This window comes from Symsagittifera roscoffensis, chromosome 1 (genome assembly GCF_963678635.1).
Source record: "Symsagittifera roscoffensis chromosome 1, txSymRosc1.1, whole genome shotgun sequence".
In the NCBI taxonomy this organism is placed as follows: Eukaryota; Metazoa; Xenacoelomorpha; order Acoela; family Convolutidae; genus Symsagittifera; species Symsagittifera roscoffensis.
In genome coordinates, this window is record NC_087062.1 from 18,588,915 (window position 1) to 18,613,374 (window position 24,460).

At 36.9% G+C, this 24,460-nt stretch overlaps 3 protein-coding genes across 3 annotated transcripts in view; all 3 read left to right on the forward strand.

The window, feature by feature from the left end:
- LOC134839461 (uncharacterized) overlaps window positions 1–24,460 on the forward strand; it is a 595,847-nt gene that overhangs the window by 210,292 nt on the left and 361,095 nt on the right. The window lies entirely within an intron of this gene.
- Window positions 14,024–14,872, forward strand: LOC134851089 (E3 ubiquitin-protein ligase znrf2-like). Its single transcript, XM_063867053.1, has one exon. It carries the CDS (start codon window positions 14,024–14,026, stop codon window positions 14,870–14,872), a length of 849 nt encoding a protein of 282 aa, XP_063723123.1.
- Window positions 14,869–19,288, forward strand: LOC134839115 (ER degradation-enhancing alpha-mannosidase-like protein 2). Its single transcript, XM_063854557.1, has 2 exons — window positions 14,869–15,317; window positions 15,764–19,288. Exon 2 carries the CDS (start codon window positions 17,149–17,151, stop codon window positions 18,970–18,972), a length of 1,824 nt encoding a protein of 607 aa, XP_063710627.1. The 5' UTR covers window positions 14,869–15,317; window positions 15,764–17,148; the 3' UTR covers window positions 18,973–19,288.

Below are 24,460 nucleotides of genomic sequence, written 5' to 3' on the forward strand. Positions count from 1 at the left end.
TGAACCATGTCTCGGAGAGTCCATAAACTGTGCTATAACCGCGCTTGCGCATTGGTTCTTTAAAATAGCCTCTTTTCCGGTTTGAACTTCTGCAGTTTAGATATAAGACCTTGATGTTGCCTCTATAGTCGTCAAGTTTTTCCGATATTTTTTCAAGACTCATGTTCGGACCTGGATTTGGATGAAGGCCTCCAGAGCGAAACGGTATGTTTCTGAGCTATGCAGAAGTTGTGATGGTTTTCAGTGATGATGAGAATGATAAAACCAAAAAATCAATTAATGATAAAACTTTTAATGAAGTGAGCTTGAGAGGCTTTAAGTAGATGAGCTTGAGAGGCACTCAATTTATCGTGCTTGTTGATTTAGTGGCATCCCATGGAAAAAATTTTCCGTCCCGTTTTACTTATTACTTATAACAAAATTTTTTTTGGCGCAATACATAAAAAGAAGTAAGCTTGTCATTGTAAAAGCTTAGGTAATCGCGTAATTTAGGATTCAGGGTTTTTGGTATCAAAACTCTTACACCACTGCTTCTGCGTTTTGTCATTACACCACTGTTTCTGTAGATCTATCACGGCGAAATGCAGTGAGCTGTTTAATATCCATTGTCCGTAAGTTATGGTCATTGGAGTTATTGAACCATGTATGAGAGATTTCGTAAATTGTGTTATATCTGCCTTTGTGTACTAGTTCTTGAAGATCACCTCTTTTCCTGTAAGACTTCTGCAGTAATAGTGTGAAATTATGATGTTGCTTTTGCAGTATTCCAGTTTTTCGGATATTTAGACCTAGATTTGGAGGAATGTCTCCAGAGCATAATAGTTTGTTTCTAAGCCATGAAAAAGCGAGCCTCATAACGATTGTTTTTAGCGATGACAAGAAAGATAGACAAGATAAATCAAGTAATGATAATATTACTAATAAAATCAATAATGTGGGCTTGAGAGGCTTTTAGTAAAAGCGTGAGATATATCTTACTTGTTAAATTAGTGGTAAACCATGGAAAAAATTTTCCGACCGGTTTTTTCAATGCTTTGTCTATAATATTATTTTTGTTGTTGAAATACATACGAAGAAGTAAGCTACTTAGTGACCAAATTACATTCAATGTAAATTCAGAAAAAAGAAATTTTCAAATACCAGACCTATTTTTGAAATATTCTAAAAAATTAGCTTTAACGATATCAGACCTGCGCATTGAACTAAGATTATTTGTTAAGCATGTTAGGGCTTTCATATTTCGTATGTGTCCGTGAATAAGGTTGATTTTTATTCGCTGAGCTTTTGCGTTTGCGATTAGTGAAGCTCTGTTCAATTTTAGGCCTGGGTAAGTTATTTGAAAATGGCAGACAAATGAGAGATGGCAGTTTTGCAAAAAAATGATACACCATGCTTTTTTTCAAATGTATATTATCCCAATAGACAAAAACCTAATCATTATTTTTGTTTATCATTGAGTTAATTTTGAGCACTCGGTATCCCAGTTTTGATTTGTGAGTAAAACTTATTTAAAGAATGTATATATCTACATTATGATTTGTTTCACAGTCATCTTTTTTTGTTAATGATGTCCACTGGCTCCTTGTGTTTTGATATGATTTCATTCATTTGATCATATATTTATTTCAAGACTGAGTTTTAACATACGTGCGGAAAATACACAGCAACGGAGCGTAGAAAGAGATCTAATGACGACTGGCTGACGTCAAATAGATTAATTACATTCGTTTTTCGCCGTCTTCACGTAGAAATTGATTTCCGGTCTGTTTAACAACCAACCATCATGTTACCGCTCCTGGGCAATCAGTCAAACGAAATTTGTTCAGCTTCTGTTTGAATGCAAAAATAACCTCATAGATGGGTCTCAGATCCCCAGACAACGTGATTCTTACTAAAAACAAGGCTAGAAAACTTAGTTAAAGGTACTTCTAGTGACAATTCTGTATTAGATCAATTAGAGATATATTGACCTTTTCCTCGTCTCAAGCCTCGAATTAAAACATTAATAATGAGTTGAATTAAATACGTTCCAGACATTGCAGTGGCTAAAAGGTGGTAAATGTTTGTTAAAATAGTCTCTGGGCACCAGGCCTCCATTTCTAGCCTCTCCCAGAAAACATTGTCGTTACTTCTTGATTTTGCTGCTCTGTATGTAGGGTTCGGAGTTGTGTCGAATATTTAACTATACACACCGGCTTCACTCAGCTTCTTCGCGTAGTGCATTATCACACGAACGTGTCGTGTCCGGAGGTTTGTCTTCGTGTCAAAATTTCTTTCTCTTCCTACCGACTGTTCGTTTTCTGGTATTCGGCTGTTTTTGTTGTTGTTTGTCACGTTGCCATAATCAAAATTGCCATATTTAGCTTTTCTCAAAAATATTCCAGTACAATCGAAAATTTGAAATTTCAATGTTCTGGAATGTTCTGAGACTCTTTTCAGTGTAGAATGCATTATTAAGACGCTTAACGTCATTCTTAGCGTTCACTGAAAAATTTGGTTGCGCCATATGGGGGAATGACACAAGTTTGAGATCATCCTGCACAATAACGCAATTCAAGTCCGAGCAAGGACATTTATTTAAAACTTCGATTTTTTCCTCGGTACTGCTACCCCTATAAAAAAGGATAATAGTAATAATAATGATCGTTTAGGTTATGATACGCACTCTAATGCTAGATCCCAGGATTGATTTTTTGGCGTCCACGGGAATTAAAAACTATTCAAAATCACGTATACTAGGATACCTGATGTTGGAATCTTGCCCCAAGCCCTGCGTCATTTCTTCTGTTCCAGTTGTGCTTCCTCCTGTTTCATTGATAAGGTCCATGGTTTTTCTATAGTCCTCCTTTCGGTCGTAGAGGTCAGAATAAATTTCGAGTAATGCGTTTTTGTTGAGTGTGTCTAACTCTTCGAAGCTTATATTATGGCTGCTCAATATCGAGAATCGCTTTACTCTTTGTATGATTGCTATCGCTTTTGACTCTCTGATTAACTCTGGGTATACAGTTTTCGTCTCTGTAATTGACTTCTGCGTTTCACCGCGGCCTCCTCTGAGTTCTAAATTTCATGATTTTAAAGATCGTTGAGGATTTTACTAATATATTGGAAACCATTGTTAGCCAAAAATAATTTTGATCTCAGTTTCCGTTCCTCTACTGCTGCTGGGCGTTGAAGGTAACAAAGTTAATGAAGGCATCTGGCGTAAGACGTAACACTTATGAGTTACTCAGTTAGGGGTACTGGAAGAATCAACTGGGGCAGTGCAAGATAACAGGAATACTGTAAATAATAGGAAATAGTGATTTGAGTTTCAGCCGAAATTGAAATAACAGTAGTACTGCAATGAAAACAAGGGTACTGCTAATAATGATGTGAAAAGTTTTGAGGTTTTTTCTATTTAAATCGTATTCAATTTGAAATTAATTACTGAAAACCATCCAGAAAAAGATTTTGGAATTTTTTAATTTTGTCAAGTTTGCGGTTTTCAATGATTTTCAAAATTTTTTTTTAACAGGGTCTAGTTGGTCGAGTTTGTATATAGTTTTTGTTTATTATGGAGCTTTTATTCGAAATAAAAAAGTTTTAGTTAATTAGCTGTTTTTTTTAAAAAAAATTTTTCAGAATTTTTTGGAGAGCCTGATGATGTTCCTTCACCACACGCAAATTCAGAAGAACTGAACTGCTGTGTTCCACATTCATACTTCTTTTTTGATTTTTTATCGTTTGACACTCTAATTATATTTGTAGGCGTCAGATATAGTTTTGGAGCAGGATTCAGCATTGCTGTTGAAAATTTTACATCGAAAAAGGTTAGAATGAATAGGCCTCTCCAGAGTCCATTCGCCTTGATGTCAAGTGGAGAGTCATCTTCACTAGAGATTGTTTTGTTGTGAAAGCTTTCGCTTCCCAATGAATGAAGTTTCGCCTCAACCTCAACATCATGGCATACTTCGTCCAGGAGTGTCGTAAAAGTAAAACGAAATTCATTATGTCCTAAATGAGTTCATCCACTTTGAGGCAGAGTAGAGAGTGGGTCAGTGTAAGTGGTTGTCCACATGGGTTTGTAAGTGTCGTTTTTGGTGGTTCCCAACCATATCTGAGATCTAAACTATTTTAAAACTCTTATTTTGCCTAATTTGTTGATGGAAAAAGTTCACTTTCTAAGAGTAGCACATATGCTCCTTTTTGTGATGCTAGATTTATTGTTAATATTTTCTGACAAGCAGTTTTCTATAGTTTAAGCATTTTTTCGAGATGTTCTGATATTGCGATTTATCAAAAGTTGTTCAATTCAGCTATTTTTGGATCACTGTTTTCCAATGGATCACAAATGGCTTGTTACCAAACGTATTTGCAGCAAAAATCAAAGTTACTGAGGAGATAAAATTGTCCAATTAGTAATGATAGTGCGAAAATTCTGCAATCTTCAACGATTATATATATTTTTTCAGTAACAAGGAAGCTGCTGTTGTCTTACGTTTTTCTCATTTTCGTCCATTTTCTTGAAAGTTCCGGAGTTGTTCTGGTTAGGATGCTTAAATTATTGTGTATTCTTTTTGTGTTACAGGAGAAAGCATATTGAGGTGACGTTTTAGCTGTTTTGGAAAGCATTTTTATAGGGAGTTGTCTTCTCATTATCATCTTCAATGTATTTATCGCATGCTGATGATGTTGTTACAAACAATCCAAGGACTCCAAAACCATCAACCATTGTAAAAATTGTGGGTTCAAACAGATTTATGGCGCATTTGTGACGGCTTTCAATATGAGTTGACATTTGGAAGGCTTCACATTGTAGCCGAAAGCCTTTCTGTCTACATCCAGGTTTTCGAGTTTTGCACGGAAATTTTTAAGATCACCTGCAGCGCTTCCGTCATCTGCGTACCAGTACTGGGTGACATTTATTTTTTGCACGATCTCGATCAGTGAAATTATCCCCATTCCGTAGATATCCCTTGCGAGGGGATCACCTTAAAATGTGCCTTCAGTAGATGTCAAAACCTTGTTATTGACACATAAATTTGAGGAATGTTTTTTGAGGTGACCAGCGCATGTTGTAGTGCAGGGCAAAAGAACCTCTGCGTCTTCTACAGCAAGTTCTCTATTCAGAGAGTTGGACGCATTTTCCGCAACAACAAGTATTAGGGAATCCGCTTCCGGTTTCTCAAACTCGTTCCACAAGCTGTGGATAGCGTATTCGATTCAACACTTCAGGCCTAGGCAGTGTTGGAAAAAATTTTCCGATATTTTTAAGATATGATTTCATATATTGGGTGGTGGTTTTGCCAATTAGTCGTCTCAGAACCCCTTCTTTACCAATAGGCCTTACCTCTAGATTTTTTTCCAGAGGCATCCGAAGACACGAGTTTTACGCCATTAGGTTGTCATGGGGGTGAACTGTAATTGCTGTTGTAAAGAATAGCTTTGCAATTGTTTTGCAAAGCTCAATGGATGTCTGATTGAAGTGAGTTAACATCCTTCTCCGTTTGCACGCATCCAGACATGAGGAACCGTGGCTTCTGTGTGTTTTCAGGGTTGATTTTTGAACTGTTTTGGCGTTTATTTGTTCGAATTTAGAGGGGTTGGTATGGCAATGTGTCTTTTTTACTTCAGTTATATAGTTAATTTTTGCTGCTTTGGCTATGGGGTATTTTTTTTCAGGATACTAAGGTCTCGTTTTACTCCAAGGACTTCTATTAGGGTAACTATTCCTTTTGTTTTCTTGCCTGAAAGGCAAGCAATGAAGGCAGATTTTTTGCCGGAACTTTTTTGTTCATCGATTTTTTTAACTTCCCCGTTTACTTCGCACTCCGTATGTTTTGGGTTTCTTATTGGGAGAGCTTTCGCTTCAGTGAAAAATTCGTCTAGTAGGCCTGGCTTTGAAAAAATTATAGGGTTGCTCAGAGTTTTGGATTATAAGCCGTTTGCTTTTGATTTAGTTTTGGGGAGCAGTAGATGTAGATAATCAATGCTGTTTTCCTTGCGACGCTAGAATTTGGTGTTTCTTCTACTAATGACAACTGTTGCTCGTTCAGTAGTTCCATGAATTGGAAACTGGTCTTGTTCTTGCTTAGAACTATGCTGCGTTGTTTCCAATTAACGACATATTTAAATAGGACGTTTTATAAATTTTAAGTTGTTGGTCGCTAAGCTTCCAGGGGTCAGAGGAGACTGTAATGATTGCTTGGAGCGATGGATTATTTTGTGTTGCGTTTGAGATTACGTTTGTTTCGGGTGTTGCTGAAGATGTTCCTTCTTGAGTTGTGATGGACTCTGTACTTGGTGGTCTGTTGATGGAGTTAGACCCTTTTGCCAAGTTCTCGGGGTTGCATTGTATGAAGGAGAACCCATCATAAACAATTTCGCTGCCTATCAGCCCGCTACATTTGCACTACGTAGGTTAACGTTGTGGCAAAAACAAACAAGTTAGCTGAGAGCAAAAAACTGAAAACGTTAAAAATATAGCAAGAAAAATGAAAATCATCGTTTTGAAAGATTTTAGCTCTGAAAGTAATGTTTAGGTTGGGGAAAAAATTATAACTCTTGACTGATAAAAAGTATTTACAAGTAATTAAAAGAAATATTTAGAGCACAATGTTTTCTCTTCATTCTAGTTATTTGCAGAGAGGACGGTTTTGGGGATAATAAGCACATTCCAATCATTAGCAAAGTCTGGATCCATAGATGATTGATCGTTAAAGTCGGCTACTATGGTAACGCAGTTCGGCTTCTGCGAGGTCGCGAGACTGTCGCGGCAAAGTTGTCTAGCTCTGCACGCGAGGCAACCTCAGAAAAGAAGGCATTTTGTGCGTCAGTGGAGGCAAGGTCGTCTAGCTCTGCACCTCTGTATGAGTGAACCGTGGCTCCGACAACTTTGGGGCTGCAGTACTTGGTCATTGAGGTTCATATTACCAGTTTCATACTCCACTTAGGAAGCCACTTTGGCCTGTACTTCAGCACGGATCTGCACTAACTAGAGCACAAAATAGATGAAAAAGAGAAAGAATTGATTGTAAGTTGAACTGTATATAAGAGAAAAGAAAGGATAGTAAAAACAAATAAAAAAAATTAATACAAACTGGTTTTCACAGGTAGAGGTTCCGGCGGGGGCCTGCGGGTAGAGAGGGAGTATCGCGGTTGACGAGCCTGTCTCTAAAATCCTGTCCCGGGCCTTCTTTTTACAACTGTAACTTCAACGTCATAACACATGAAACTGTTTAATAAGTTTATCACAACAATGTTTTTTCTTTCCAAGTAAAATTGAAAAATTTTTTGCTAAAAAGTAAATTTCGAACGTTTTCGCAACTATGTGCATCGTCAGGATTTTTACAATAAACTAATCTAAATGACAATAAAACCTCAATTTACTAATGTTATTTACAATAAATCAGATACAGTTTGGTTCTAAACCATCGTGATAAAAAATTAGCCAATCACAGTTGACCTCTAAACTATTATTAAGATTAAAATACTTTTAACCTCTAAAATTAACTAAACATTTTAAAATTATTTTGTCTGGAAGTTTCTGAGTCATAATTTTGATTTAGACATGTACGTTTTAAATAAAAACCCAAGCAAAACGACACGGAGCAGCTCAAGGAATGTTTGAAGCTGCACCAGAGTGCTGAGTTGGAGCTGAAATCTCTGCGATTGGTAATGGCACACAAAGAAAGGCTGTCAGAGCTGATTGGCAATATCAGGGGCAAACAACAGAGACCATCACAGACAAGGAGGAAGGCGAAAGCAAGACGTGAGCAGAAGCTGAAGGCAGAGGAAGTGTCTGCGTTTCAAAAACAGGGGTGAGAAGAGTGTGATTTATTTTGCTTTGTGCCTTGTGAGCTTCATTACTTGTGGCCTGCAAAACAATGACTACAGTATTTTTGCCTGCTGTTTGGCTCAGACAAATTTTAAAAAGAAAACTAACTTGGAAAATTGTGTTAGACTATTTAAAATTCTTTAAAAAAGTTCGAGTATCTGTACATAGACTGAAGTTTCTGAGAAAAAGTCTGAAAAATGATCTTATACCGGCCTTTTTGAAGTTTAGGGTCCCCAAGAACGGGTTTTTTTTTCGGACCAAGCTGTGCATAATTTTCAATTGAAACTACTAAGGACTGAAATCTCTAGGGCAAATGTGGATAGGAAAAAGTACGAGGAGATGCTAATGAAAGCAAGATCACTGGTGCAAAAAGAAATTGACGAACAGTGGTGGGCATCCATTTTCCGCTTCGTGAGGCGTCAAGTTGAGGCAAGCTTAAAGACAACATCAGAAAACCATTAAAAAAAGTTAGAAAAACTGTCCGAGAGACAAGATAAACCTCTTGCGGGGAGAAATGAGCAATCAGTTAAGATACTTGATAAAATTGAACTGCCTGAATGGGTATATGAAGTGCTATCAATGGGCCCGAAGCATCCCATTAGAGACAAACTTAACGAAACACATTTTTTGGCGGATATTAACATTTTCCTCTCACAATTGAAAAATCAAAAAACATCTGGTGAAACGTTATGTGAAATAGAAGCCGCGGCAAAGGCCTATGCAAAAATTGTAAGGCAAACCCCAAGAGACAAAGCCGTTGAAAAAACGAGGAAATATCTCAAAGATAATGGGTTGCTGGCTGTGCCTTTTGATAAGGGGGTTAGTTTTTGCATAATGAGGAAACAAACGTATGAATCAAGGCTGGAATCCTTGTTGCAATCTGCTCAGTTTGTGAAAAAAGATGCAAGCACTGATGAGGTGATACTGAAAATTGAGAAGGAAATTAACAAAGAATTACTAGCCATGAACAAAAGAGACGAGATAAGTGATCAGTTATATTCAAAGAGGAGGTCAACAGGGGGACAACCCGGTTTAGCTAAGGTACACAAGGATGAGACACCCCTACGACCAGTACTATCACTTCCAAGCAGGTCGTATGAGAATCTTAACAAAATGCTTGCAAAGTTTATTGACAACATCGATGGAGCAAATATAGAAATCAATACTAAAGAGGCTAGAGAAACAATTGAAAACATTGCTCTAGATCCGGATGAAACCATAATATCTCTGGATGTGAAAAGTTTGTACACCAACGTTCCCCTGAAGGAGGCAATTGAAATTGCTTTTACAGAAGCTGTACAGCCAGGAGTCTCCTCCTGAAATTCAAAGAGCAACCATGAAAAGGCTTTTGAATATGGCGGTCAGCAAAGTATATTTCAAATGTAATGATTCATGGTATGTACAAGTTGATGGTTTAGCAATGGGCGCGTCCCTCGCTGTAATTCTGGTAAACTTATGGCTGAATGAGTACGAGTTTGCTCTAAGACAAGAAATACCGGTGGGAACGGAGGTACAGCAAGTTAATGACAAAAACGGCTTGTGCCCATGTTTTAGCAGGAAAGTCACATATAGATCAAAGAGGGTTGAATGCGAGAGTTGCCGAAACTGGTATCATCTAAAATGCGGAAAAAAATATGATGACGCATACGCATCAATAACCGAGATAATCTGGTACTGTGAAAGCTGCTGCCGAGCTAAGAACAAGGAGAAGGATACTCTTCAGGTGAAATTGTTCCTCAGGTAAGTGGATGACATTGTTAGAACAGTCAGAGGGGAGCCGAGTTGTCTTCTCGATGCCGCCAATTCTCTTCATCCAAATTTGCAGTTCACTCTAGAGAAAACTAATTCGGAGGGGAATTTGCCGTTCCTCGATTTGAACATAAATGTATCGCAGGGTAGGCGTGTAACTCGCAGTTGGTATCAAAAACCAACAGATACAGGGACTATGCTGAACTATAGAAGCTGCGCCCCAACTCAGTTTAAGCGTAGTGTTATCCAAGGCACTGTACACAGGGTTTTTAGGAGTACATCTAGCTGGGAGCAATTTGATAAGGCTATGGAAACTAATAGGGCGCAATGGCTGACAAATCAGTACCCTGAAAATTGGTCCGCAAAGGTGGCTTCAGACGCCTTGTGCAAGATCATCGAGGGCAAGGACAAGTCCCTGGATAGTGAGAGGTGTTTGTCAGTTCAATCACCAAAGGATGAGAAGCCCTCAATGCTGATGGTGCAATATAGAGGTAACCAGAGCCAATATTTTGCTAACAGGTTACGAAAATTAATTAACGTGCAAGTGGTTTTCACCACAAGAAAACTAGAATCATGTTTACCATCACTGAAGTCAGCATTTTCTAATGACCTCAAGTCAAGAGTGGTTTATAAACTGTCATGTAGTAGATGCACTTCCACCTATGTATGGAATGGCAATGTGTCTTTTTTACTTCAGTTATATAGTTAGTTTTTGCTGCTTTGGCTATGGGGTATTTTTTTTCCAGGATACTAAGGACTCGTTTTACTCCAAGGACTTCTATTAGGGTAACTATTCCTTTTGTTTTCATGCCTGAAAGGCAAGCAATGAAGGCAGATTTTTTGCCTGAACTTTTTTGTTCATCGAATTTTTAACTTCCACTTTACTTCGCACTCCGTATGTTTTGGGTTTTTTATTGGGAGAGTTTTCGCTTCAATGAAAAATTCGTCTAGTAGGCCTGGCTTTGACAAAATTATAGGGTTGCTCAGAGTTTCGGATTATAAGCCGTTTGTTTCTGATTTAGTTTTGGGGAGCAGTAGATGTAGATAATCATTGCTGTTTTCCTTGTGACGCTAGAATTTGGTGTTTCTTCTACTAATGACAACTGTTGCTCGTTCAGTAGTTCCATGAATTGGAAACTGGTCTTGTTCTTGCTTAGAACTATGCTGCGTTGTTTCCAATTAACGACATATTTAAAAAGGACGTTTTATAAATTTTAAGTTGTTGGTCGCTAAGCTTCCAGGGGTCAGAGGAGACTGTTGTGATTGCTTGGAGCGATGGATTATTTTGTGTTGCGTTTGAGACTATGTTTGTTTCGGGTGTTGCTGAAGATGTTCCTTCTTGAGTTGTGATGGACTCTGTACTTGGTGGTCTGTTGATGGAGTTAGACCTTTTTGCCAAGTTCTCGGGGTTGCATTGTATGAAGGAGAACCCATCATAAAAAGTTTCGCTGCTTATCAGCCCGCTACATGGGACGTCGATTTATGCTGTGCAAATGACGCACAAAATGCCTTCTTTTCTGAGGTTGCGGTTGCAAATATGGCAATGCCTCTGATCAGCCATAAATTTGCCACACGTAGGGTAATGTTGTGGCAAAAACAAACAATTTAGCAGAGAGCAAAAAACTGAAAACGTTAAAACTATAGCAAGAAAAGTGAAAATCATCGTTTTGAAAGATTTTAGCTCTGAAAGTAATGTTTAGATTGGGGAAAATATTATAACTCTTGACTGATAAAAAGCATTTACAAGTATTTAAAAGAATAGAATAGCGTAGTTCTTAGTTGGGAAATTATAGATAGGTCAAACAACCAAACAAAATTGCTAACACTAGAGGCAATACATATCAGGAAAAAGAAACCGGGCTTGAACACGCGCGATGAGTTTAGGAGCAGGGAGTTAACACTGAAAATTTAGTCCCAAAATATTTTTGGTTTTTTATTTAAAACGTACATGTCTAAATCGAAATTATGACTCAGAAACTTCCAGACAAAATAATTTTAAAATGTTTTATTAATTTTAGAGGTTAAAAGTATTTTAATCTCAATAGTAAATTAGAGGTCAACTGTGATTGGCTAATTTTTTATCACGATGGTTTAGAACCAAATTGTATCTGATTTATTGTAAATAACATTAGTAAATTGATGTTTTATCGTCATTTAGATTAGTTTATTGTAAAAATCCTGACGATGCACATAGTTACAAAAACGTTCGAAATTTACTTTTTAGCAAAAATTTCTTTATCACAACAATTAGGCTATAAAAGAATGAAGAGTCGTCCTTGTTCTTAAATTTAGCGACAGGCCTTTGACAATGTTGATGCGTCTGTTCCATTTGTTTTTCTTGTAATCGAAGGCTTTCTAAGCGTTGTCAAGGCTACGTCCTCCATCAAAGAATAACTTATATGCACTGGATCGCTGAAATCCCTTACGAAAGAACTTTAAGGGCTACTCAATAAATTTCCAGTTCGTCGAACCTTACAGATCTATATAATTAGTTTATCCCATTAATTAGGCAAAACTCCTTCCTTGTTTAGGTTTTTTTGATACATAATCTGTGATTTCTGTGTAACTTGCACAGTAAACAATACTGTTGTTCATTCAGACTAAAGATGAAAGTTAATAATAAAACTCAGTTCTCATCTTTCAGCTCTTACTTGCAAATGAGTTCGTTCGAGCTTTGGCGTTAAATCATTTTATGCGAACAATCGAGCTTTGGCGTTAAATCGTTTCATGCGAACCCTTGGATTATATTCCTAAATCCTTTATTATTATGATTATTATTATTATTATTATTATTATTATTATTATTATGATTATTATTATTATTATTTTCCTGGCTTAAATTTGGAAACGAGAAGTTATATTATGAATTATGTTTTTTTTTTCTCCTAAGTTGCAAATATTGTTGCGACGCAATTATTGTTGCGATAAAATGTGTCTATTTTGAAAGTGTTCATTTTAATCAATAACCAGCTATTAAGTACAAATAATGGTAAGGATTTTAACACTGACTATTATTCCGACTTTCGTAACGGAAATAACGGAATATTTGTGCTCGGGGTAGTTTTTTCTTCTTCAGACAAATTTCGACTTTTAATCTAGCCAGTTTTGACGGGAATTTTTTATATCATTCAAAAAGTATTGTTATCCTGAGCTTAAGTTTGGAAAGACATTTCACCTGTGATCACTTTTCGTAAAGTGATGGGGGTTTAAAAATTACCATTTTGGCCAATTTCCGACAATTGATGCCCAATATATTTCGCGCTATTAGCGCGTAAGCGGAGATTGAATCCGTCTTGGAAATCGTTCCAAATTGGTTGAAGGAAGCTTATTTGCCATAATTGATTTGATAATATGTACTTAATATGGCGTGTGAGGGGATGATTGATTTGTTAATATGTACTTAATAGGGGGAGAGTGGTCTGTATTTAGACAACAGCGTATTCATACTCGTCAGTAAGCAGACAATTACCATATTAATCAATCAGAATCGAGATGAGAAAGCAAATTCACGAAATAAATAATTATTAATTATTCATTTCTTCCTTGTCTCAATTCTGATTGGTTAATACAGTATTTGTCTAAATACTGACGAGTCTGAATACGCGGTTGTCTAAATACTGCTACGTAAGCTTAATATGGCGTGTGGGGGTTAATTCGTACTTAATATGGCGGTGAATTCCCATAGGTTTCAATATTAAATGGTTCCAAAATAAAAAATCAGTCGCATAAGTTCCAAAATTTATCTTCTTGAATTCTGATTGGGTGAAATTTGAGCCAACGAATTTATGGATTGATTGTTTACTGTTCAACCAGCATAACTGTTCAACCAGCCCACCGGCGACCTTAAACCGAGACTCGGCTAATTTAGTCTTTGACCAATTGAAAAGATTTGGAACTTATGCGACTGCTTTTTTATTTTGGAACCTATGGGACTGATTTTTCATTTTGGAACCTATGAATACGCACCAATATGGCGTGTGGGGGGATGATTTTTACAAAAAATTTCAAATTAATAAAAAAAATTTCATTCCGACTTATTATTATTATTAAGAATTTATACGTTATAAAACGTAAAGGAGTTTCCTCCTATAGTCTCCAGGTAGTTGAGTCCATCCATAGGTAGTCGGACTGGGTATTTATTCCGAATTTCATTCCGCATTTTTTCATGTTGTTACTGCTCCATAGACTGCTCTATAAATTGAGGTATGTTAGTTGGTAAATATCTTTTTTTTAAATTGACTGGTACTGCTAATGCGTCATAATTGGCGTGCGTCACTTAAGAAATTTTGTAGACTCCAAGTTTTACTCATTCAGTTTTTCACAGTAGCGTTATCGGTCTTATTTTTGCTTGTGTATGCGAAGTGAAACTTCGGGTTTGTGTTCCATTTTTGCTGTGGTATATATGAATCTGTGGGAATCCCTTCCTTACAAACAACATTGTATTTTTTCAAGTTATTTATGGGAGCTAAAGCTAGCACAAGCAATGTCCATGGTTCTGGTGGAGTTGCAGGTAGTAGCAACAATGGAATGATGTTAGCCTCGGGAGTCAGTCAGCGTCAGCAAGCGGGACAATCTTCCAGACTTCGAACGCAATCATCGACTTCTCCTCAATCTAGTCGTAGAGGGTCTGCATCCCGACTAGCAGCTATTAACAGAAATAACGACAGTCGAAGTGCTCGTTACGACCGCTTTAGAGCCCGATCTGTTCATTTTGATTACGGACAGGGTTCAAGTGAGGACGAATCCGATGAAGATTCCAGTTCGAGGCCCGAAATGAACTCGACATCAAGACGACAGGCTGCTGCACTTCGAGCTTTTTTGACGCAATCAGTTTTGATGTCGGGACTCAGATGCCCACTGTGTAAACAAATGAGCTCTGACTCTGAACAATTTCAGGCACACGTCATTCACTGTTTAACAAAACCACGGCTGACTTACAACGTAGAAAAGTTGGAAAACGACAAGGATGAGGAATGTGTAATATGTTTTGAAGACTTTCTGAAAGACGAATGTATTGCTCGCCTACCGTGCCTTTGCATATACCACAAGAAGTGCATTGACGACTGGTTCAAAGTGAATCGAAAATGTCCCCAGCACCCAAATGCTGAAGCATCTGATTACGAACATGGCTCTCTGCTAAACGACGAGACAGCAGCCTCTGATGACGTTTCAGCGGCATCAACGAGTGCCGCTAGACCACAAAGCTCGACCTCGAATGACTTGGTATTTTCCGAGGAAATGCCTAAACACGTAGTTGTAAACCACGTTACATTCGCTGAAAACAATACAGTAGACGTTGAAGATTAGATTTCTTCTCGCTGGCTTGACTGCAAAACTTTTCTATTTTAGCTTAAATCTATTCGGTTTATTTCCTAGTCAAATTGCGTTCCCTGGCTGTTTAAAATTTTGTTTTGATAACCAGGGAGCATTTGTTTTTGTCACTCAAAGCAATGATGGTGCTTCAATTAGTTTAAATCGTCTCTTGTATCATGGAGAGTGCACTGGATAAATAAATTGCCTATTATTACTTCTGAAACTAACTTAAAGCAAAGTAATTGGTTGATTCAAGAGTCCGTAAATGACTAGTAATTTACCATCTTGAAAGATCTTTAATTATTTGAAAACGCTTGATAAAGTTTATTGCCATTTGTAGTTAGTATCAATATAACATTTTATTAAAACCTTTCTTGGTCAATTCTTTCATGAAGAGCCTAGACTTTTGTGACTCATGCATTCATCAGTAGTTGGGTCTGTGAGTATCAAGCAAAATGAAATCGAAACAAAAGATTGGAAGCCAGCAACAAATATAATTTCAGAGACAAATTTCACCTGAATTCCTGTTTAATTCCGGGATTTGGTTTTATCTTCTCTTTAATTTTGAGACGCTTTGGAATTTTAAACAAAAAAAGTAAATTCAGAAAAAAAAACTACAAAAACACATAAAGAAACTAGAAATAGCGCCAGATTTGATAGAAAGAGGACCGTGAAAGCATTCAAATTAACTATAACTTTGTATACATTTCAGAAAAAAGAATTACTGCACTGCATAATGTAAAAAGTAAATGAAGAGTAGAAAGATATTTAATAATTAGTTCAAGTCTGTCATTTCGCGTAGGTTCCGCGAACCTCTGAGAGCCGTCACTGCTGATTTCAAGAGTGAAAAGTTATTCTCACTTCTGAGGTTGCGAATTGTTTCAGCATACGAAAACGCCAGTTTTCTGGGATTCCAGATACGCTAGCCGCTTTATAAATTTCTGCGATTCATTGCCGGCTCCTCCTGCTGAAGAGAATACTAGAGGAGTCAGAGTACCGCATTCTATCTCTATCACCTTTTCATTGTAGTTTCTGCGCTTTTCCGCTCAATGTTGAGCGTATACTACATAGAGCTTCTTATTTACCTACGATAGACAGGAGCTATGGACTACTCTAACATCACATTTTTCGCAAAAGTTTCAGTTTTTCTTAAAAAAACTACTCAACTTATTTTCTAAAAAGTGGTACCAATGGAAAGAGCGGCTACTCCCCTGCATATTCTGCCAGTCTTTCACCTTACCCACGTTCTAGCGCTTTAAAATTTCTCTGGGGGATTTTGATCCATTTTTAGAACTTCTTTTTATTTCAAACGAGTTAGAGGCGCCTGAAAATGGACTGCAAAGTTCCACGGCGTTTCAGAGGCGTCTGAAGTTCCACAGCGTTCTAGCAACGAGATTTCATTCTGTTGTAAATGTTCAGCAATGAGTTTATGATTTTTTTGTTTCGAAAACTACCCTGTTATGTCTGAGGTTATGAATTCAAATGAAGTAACAGGTTATGAGAAGCTCACCTGCACAGAGGTCGCCAAAATTTTTCTACAAAAAATGTTATGGCTTTGGAAAATGACAAATATTGGGGTTTTGAAAGTTTACAGACACTTTTCTCGTCAACTACCCTTGCAAATATGGAATTAAAGGTGTAATCTCCCTAAATTCTGTAGAAAAAAATATGGCCTTCGAAAAAATCAAGTTTTGAATTTTTGACCGTGTTGTTTATCAGTTTTTCTCGAAAACTACAATGCCAATTCTAATATTAAGGGTCTGATATACTACGCTCTAATTTTTTCAGAAAAAAAATATGGCTTTCAGAAAAATCAAGTAGTTGAAACTACCCTGCCAGTTCTTAGGTTAAAGGTTTAATTGAGAAACCCGGTTTTAGGAATTCTCCCTATTTAAGCGGATACACCCTAATTTTTTTTTTGAAAAACATGGTTTTCGGAAAACTAAAGTTTTCTAATTTTTTTTTGTCTTTTTTTGATAAGTTTTTGATTTGCTCGAAAAATACCCGGCCAATTCTCAGATTACTACTCATCGTGAGTTATTTACTAGTCATCTTGAGTTATTTCAGCTCTTATCTCTCGTAATCGCCTCTAACTACTGGTAATTTACACAAAAAGGTTCAGCCAATTATTTTCTGAGGTTAAAATTTTTCGTACATTTTTGTGTTTGGGAACATTCTGTACTAATTTTTAACAGTCTATTCATAGCAACAGCCTATCCTTGTTGGATTATAATGTGTCGTCTTTGAAGATTAGTTAATGTGACCGTACTATGTTTTTCTTCCTCTTTTTTCTCTGCTCTATTTCTGTCTCCTGGCAGGATGAAATATTGAGCTCGGAATGGAGTCAAGAGTACATGAGAAGCTACAAGGAGCAAGTTAAAGCCATGTTTTATTACGCGTACGACAATTACATACTAAAAGCATACCCAAGAGATGAGCTGAAGCCAGTTTCTGGAACGGGTCATAATACCTACGGAGGTGTAAGTGTTACTCTCATAGACGCACTCGACACGCTAGCCGTTCTGGGAAATGCGAGCGAATTTAGCCGAATTGTTAATGTGATTGAAAACACGTTGGATTTCGACATGGACATCAACGTTTCTTTGTTCGAGACAAACATCCGAGTCCTCGGAGGACTTCTCAGTGGACATCTCATGTTTAACCAATTGGGAGTCCGGGCAAAAAATTGGCCGTGTGATGGACCTTTGTTGCGTAAAGCCCAAAAACTGGCAGACAAGTTATTACCTGCGTTCGATACGCCCACAGGAATGCCGTACGGTACTGTCAACTTGAAAAACGGTGTAAACCCTAAAGAAACCCCTGTTACTTGTACAGCCTGTGTTGGGACCTACTATCTGGAGTTTGCGACACTTAGTAGGCTAACTGGCAATTCGGTTTATGAGGAGACAGCCTTGAGAGCCTTGAATTCTCTCTTTTTGTATAGATCTGGAGTAGATCTTGTGGGTAATCATGTGAATGTTACGAGCGGCGCTTGGGTTTATACTGACTCAACTATTGGCGGAGGGATTGACTCATATTTCGAGTATCTGCTCAAAGGTTCAGTTTTAACAGGAAATAAAGAGATGTTTAATCAGTTTGAAGTTTTACTCGCAAGTATTAAAAGTAACATGAACAAAGATGACTGGCATTTTTGGGTGTCTTTGAATTCAGGAAAACCAGTTATGCCTTATTTCAATTCACTAGAAGCATTCTGGCCTGGTTTAATGACTCTTTATGGCGATATTGATTATGCCAAGCGCTCGTTTGCCAACTATTATTCCCTTTGGAACTATTACGGCTTTGTGCCCGAGTTTATGAATATCCAAAAACAAGAAGTGCTGAAAGGAAAAGAGTCATACCCACTACGTCCTGAGCTGATCGAAAGTGCGTACTATTTGTTCCAAGCTACTAAGGATCCCTTTTACCTCAGTGTTGGACGTCAGTTTTTTGAGTCAATTGAATCTTCTGCTAAAGTTGATTTCGGCTATGCGCACTTGGATCGAGTAACTGATCACGCGCTTGAAGATCAAATGGAGTCATTTTTCCTAGCTGAAACTGTAAAGTATTTGTACCTTCTTTTTGACACTGATAATTTCGTAAACTCGGAAGGTATGAAGCCTCGCGAGGCTTACTTAGACGATGGATCGCTCTGTCTTTTCAATACAGCTGGATACATTTTCAATACAGAAGCGCACTTAATCGACCCTGCGGCTCTGTACTGTTGTCATAACAGAAAGTCCGACAATGACATTATTAAGTCGAGAACTAAGAAGTTTGAACAGTCTTTATTTGAATTCACAGAAGAGGAAACATTTAAAACGTATTCGAAAAGGAGAAAAAATCCGAAATTGTTTGATGTTACTAAAGAAGATATCAGAGATAAAGTGCCTTTTATGACTTGTCGCCATACCACTCAGAATTTCTCAAGATTGCAATGTCCTGACGATCTTAAGACATATTTAACCGAATCAGCTTTACAATACGATCCGCTTGTTAGTTACGGTATAGATACTACAAGACAGTTCTGTTATGACCTTTGCGGGTTCAGCAAGTCAGCGATGTATGGGCAAGTTATCAGTGATTCGGTGTGCTAAGTACGAATTCTACAAATGAGATAGTTGTTCCTATTTAGAGCGATAAGCATTGAAGGGTCGTTGTAATAGTCTGGCAATGAGCATTGACTTGCTTTATGATGGACTTTAATATACGCAGAGAGATCAGTGAAGCGAAAACTCAAAAGGGAGTCGGCCATAATGAAATAAATATACTGGTTTGCTTCTCTAACAAATAATTGCATAAACTTCAGCTTAACTTTTGAATATTTGATGGTGTGCTGGAAACATTGAAATTGTAGTAGATATTAGTAATTGTAAGTGTTTCCTTCATCAAATTTAATTTAGTTGAAGTGTTTTTGAACTTTGACGGCTACCAAGGCTTGGGGGTATTAAACGATATCACCTCTTCCAAAAAATGATTTTCTATTTTTTTCCTTGCAGCCATTCAACATCTAGCCAATTTTGTGCAAAAAAAGATCAAAAGATCTTGAAAGTTGTCTTAGCCGCAGCTGTAATACGTTAGTCGGAAATATTAGAGGTATGAGTGAAAAACTATTAATAGTAACTGTGTCTTGAAATTTTGGAAAGAGACTATGGCTGTTGTTTCTCATTTAGTAATTGTTTGTAGACAGCCGTTTATATTTGTATACAGGGTCCAAAACCAGAACTATCGTTGTTTATACTTTTTGCTTTTAATTTCAAGTCTTGATTACAGAATTCAAGAAACTTAACTTTAATATCAACAAATCAACTTCCTGACATTTAATGTCAACCTTCCCATTGTTGAATTTCAGCAAACCGCTTCAATGTCAACAAACTGCGTGCAATTTCAACGCAACGATAATTTAAAAAAAGTCTTATCGTAAATGGATCGTTGAGTAACATATCTAAAAGAAAGAATTTGAGTGACGTACTGAGTTTCGATGCAGGTTTTTTGATATTTTTAACTGGTTAAATGCAGGTTCAATGATTTTCAATGTATTGATTAAGGCTTGTTGAAAGTCAAATGCAGTTATTGAAATTAAACAACAAAATTTGGGTGCTGAACTTCAAAGCCAGGAAATATGCGTGTTGTAGATAGCATTAGTTCTAATCTCAACCAGCCTGGCTTTCCTGTTATGAACAATCGTTTGATTTGTTCATTTCGATTGCCATTTACTGCGTCTAATCTTTCTTGCCTCTGAGCTGTTTCTGCGTGGAAGCGCGTTGCTTCTACCGCCGCATCTGCTGCTGCACCGTCAATTGGGGCTACGGCCGGCAAATCTAGTGTTAGATACGCTCGGTGCGCTTTTTTTTGTTAGGCTCACCAGGAAGTTTTCAGGCGTATCTGCTTTTCGGTTGAATCGTGTTGCTCTAACGTCAGGACGTGTACTTCTTGGAGCTGGAGATTGCAAAATTGATCCCTCAAGGCTGCAAGACTGTTCGGGACGTTCGCTCTGATGGCTGGGAGAGTTTGGTAGAATCGTAGCGCATCGTCTCGTAGATGTGGTTGCAAGAAGTTCGCTTGTTGTACTGCTGGTAAGGCTGCTACTCCGATGTATCCTTGGAACAATTGCTGGAATTGCAAATCTTCTTTCTCCGTTCCTACGAAATGCTCGACCGAAATTTGCGCGTGTGCCGTCTTTTTTAAGGTGAATGAAAGTGAATCATCTGATTCCTTTTTTGCTGGGTCAGTAGCTCACTTGACAAACCATCCTACTGTAACCAAAAGTAGCGATGTAAGTCACAATCTGCATCTTTGCTTCTTCAAGTTGAAAAGTTTGTCAAACAGGGGTTGGTGACAGTTCGCAGTTGTCTTCTTTCTTCCCTGCCTGTCGCAGCTGATCAATGATTGTTGCTCTGCTACCCACATCTGAGCCTTGCTGTGTGAAACAGGTTCTTTTGCTCTGTTCAGCTTCAGCACGTGTCTGTCGTCAAGGTCTGCTGTAGTCTTTAGTTGCCGTCGACTGGTCTTGAATCCAGAAATAGAGTCTCCAACGCCGTCACCATGTCATATACAGTTTTTCCTGTCTGATAATTGGTCTAGCCGTAGGTTGTCCTCGAGCTGTTATGTTATTATTTAGTTCTACCGGGTATCAGTATTTATATCGTTTTGATGTTTCGAGCTGTTAGGCATATCTTGCACTGAGGGATGCTTGGGTCGGACATATTCCTCTAGATTCTATCTCGTCGATCGGAGCAAGTCAGAGCATGATTGGAATAATTTATTCCCTTTCTATCTGGTCAGTTGGTTGACAGCTCGGTTAAATCTCTCTCTCTCTCTCTCTCTCTCTCATGGTTGGTACAGTTAGTTATCAATGTTTACATAGTTAACAAATATCAGTTTGAGCTCCAGTTTATTGTTGAGGTGAATTACATGGTCGTTTGTACCAAAATGGCAAATATCAAAAGCATGGCGTCATGAACGGACGTCACAATCAGGAAATATGCTTGTTGAATTGTAGAGCCAGGAGGTAGACTTATTGTAATTGAAGTTAAGTATGTTGATTAACTAATACATTCACAATGTGGAAAATAAACACAAAAATGTATAAGTTTAGATTCTAAGAGGAGCTTTGCACCGATTTTGATTCAAAAATTTTCGAAATTGATACAAACGGAAATACAGAAATTTGAAGAAATTGGACCTACTGTCATAAAAGGTAAGAAACTTAACTGGGAAAATGTGATTGATAAATCATTAATGCTTAGGTTTTGCAAAGCTAAATTGGATCCACTGAATTTGTAACGATTCTTTCTAAGCTTAGTTTTTTTTTCGTTATCACGCGCAAAAAGTGACACAGTTTTGAAAGATTAAAGAATTGAAAGCCTTTTTTCAAATTTCTCAAATTATCGGTTTCTTCTGTGCTACTTGCACAGGAACGCGCTACAATTATAGAACTTGATATAAATTTGAACTGTGTGCTAGGTGTGGTTTTTGTTCCGGCCGTTTGAAAAATGCAGAGGAACTTGGTATTCGGATGTATTTTAGTTTTTTTCTTTGCTTCTGCTTTTTTGTGTTAAACGCTAAATCAGGTAACCGCAAATAATGATCCCAACACGGAATTCTGCCAATTGAAACCCTTACTGAAGATCTATCTCGAAAAAGGATATTTAGACAATATTTTTTTTCGATAATTAAAATGAGTTTTTTTAATTATTATTATTTTTTTGAATTTCAATATTGTGGCTAGAACTTTCTGTTCTCCTTGCGCAGCAACCAGTTTTGAGTGTTTTAGATCCATTTGCTTTCGGTAATTTTTCTCTGTTATAGTTAGTGAGGTAATTTTGTAATTTTTTTCTTGCTCGTTTTTTTGTAATTATAATTTATCCGTTTCAGCTAAATTTCCAGCTATGATTAAAATCTACTGAGATTCTTGAGATTGCGAAGTAACGTCATGTGTGCTAGTCCTTTAAGCTTTGTGAGCTTTTGTAAGTAATACGCTACATTTTTGTATTTTTGAGCCCAGAATTCTCTAGAAATATCAGCTTCTTCTGTGACTTTTTTGTCGGATCAAATGGATACAAAAGCGATTGAATGGATTTTCTGTGTAAACTTTTTGGAAAGTTTTATCATATTTCAAATTCTGTTTTAAAATATTTTCTTTCCAGGAATGACTTTCTCACATGAATTGTGTTTGTTTGTAAAACCAACTTATTTATATATATTTACTTAATTGGAGTTTCACTTGACACAAGTTCAAGAAGTCCCTATGATGACACGCTTAAGCTTTTTCAACGTATTATTTTTCGCTTGTTTGGCGAAAGAACTTTTGCGGGTGTAAGCTATATCGTATATTGTAATGCTTAAGAAATTTCACTTAGCACATGTTTAAGATGTCGCTATGTTGGCCTCTTAAAAGGCCAAAACTTTGCAAGGGTTTAAATGATTACTCAAGTTGACGTTTGAAAGTCTGATGGAGCGCGAATGCTCTGACTACATTTTCCTTCATTCGCAACGTAAAACTATCAAAATTTTTGTTCCACAATTTATTCAACAAATTATCAAGTTTTCAACCCTATAGTGGGGTGCTGTCACGGTACACTCAGGATTTGCAAATCTGGCGTCCAAATATGACTGCTCAAAATTTTTTTGGTTTTCGAGACATGGCGTATTTATGATTTTTTCAATTTGTTTTTCGAAAAAATTAAAAAAAAAAATTAATCTAACTTGAAATTCTCAATCCTACAGTGGAGTGCTGTCAGCGTACAGTTAGTGCTTGCAAATCTGGTGTCTAAGTATGATTGCTCAAATAATTTTGGTTTTCGAGATATAGCCCTTCTTTGACTTTTACAATTTTTATCAAAAATTAATAGATAAAAAACTAACATCTTGAAATTCTCGACCCTATAGTGGGGTGCTGTCAGGGTTCACTCAGGAATTGAAAATCTGGCGTTCAAATATGTCTGCTCAAATTCTTTTTGGTTTTCGAGATATGGCGTTTTTTTGGTTTTTCATTTTTTTTTTTTCGAAAAACTTAGATCTAAAAAGATTAATTAAACTTGAAATTCTCAGCCGTCCAGTGGGGTGCTGTCAGGGTAGACTCAAGAAGTGGAAATTTGGCGTCCAATGTATACTGCTGTATAGTGTTAATGATTTTTTTATTGATGTAAAAAGTTTCATTTACATCTATCTATACTATATTTGAATGCTAGTGACAGCTATCTCCTATGTTTAATCATAATAATTTTGCATGTTTAACGAACGAATTTTTTCATGTTTAAGCTATACCATATATTGCAATGCTTAAGAAAATGTTTCATTTAGTTTTCGGCAAGGTCGTTAATTTTTCAGTAAATTTTTTCGAGGCCAAATTAAGTGTCTGTCTGTATACCTGCTTTTTTAAATTAATTTGATTATGTCTGTCTACCCGTCTCCTAATTTTTTAAAAATTTTCTTCTGTCAAATTGATTATACATTTAAATGCGCGCTTGACTATCTCGCCATGTTTAAGCTTTTTCTTCGTATTTTTTTGCATCTTTACAAAAGAATAACCAAATGCTTGTAGTTTTCGAGATCTGACGTTTTTTATGATTTTAAAAAATTTTTTTTTCAAAACAGATTTTGAAAAATTCCAATACCTTGAAGATCTTAGTCTTGCTGTTGGATTTTGTGAGTTTGCTCTCAGGGGTTGCGACTCTCTGCCTCTAATTATGGCTGCTCAAATCCTTGTAGTTTTCGAGATATGACGTTTTTTTTTGGGATTTGAAAAAAATATTCAGATAACTCAGATATAAAAAAATTCACAAAATTTGATATTCCCATCTCGGTGGTGAGGCTCTGTAGGGTACTCTCAGGAGTTGCGATTTTTGCCTCCAAATATGACTGCTCAAATCCATGTAGTTTTCGAGATATGACGTTTTTTATGATTTTCTGTGAAATTTTCAAAAAAAATTTAGATGTTGAAAACTTCCAAAAGTTTGAAAATCTCAATCCTGTTATTTGAATCTGTGAGGGTACTCTCATGGGGTTGAAAATCTTTCCTCTGAATATGTCTGTCTGTCTGTATTTCAGTTTTTTTAAATTACTTTGATTATGTCTTTATCA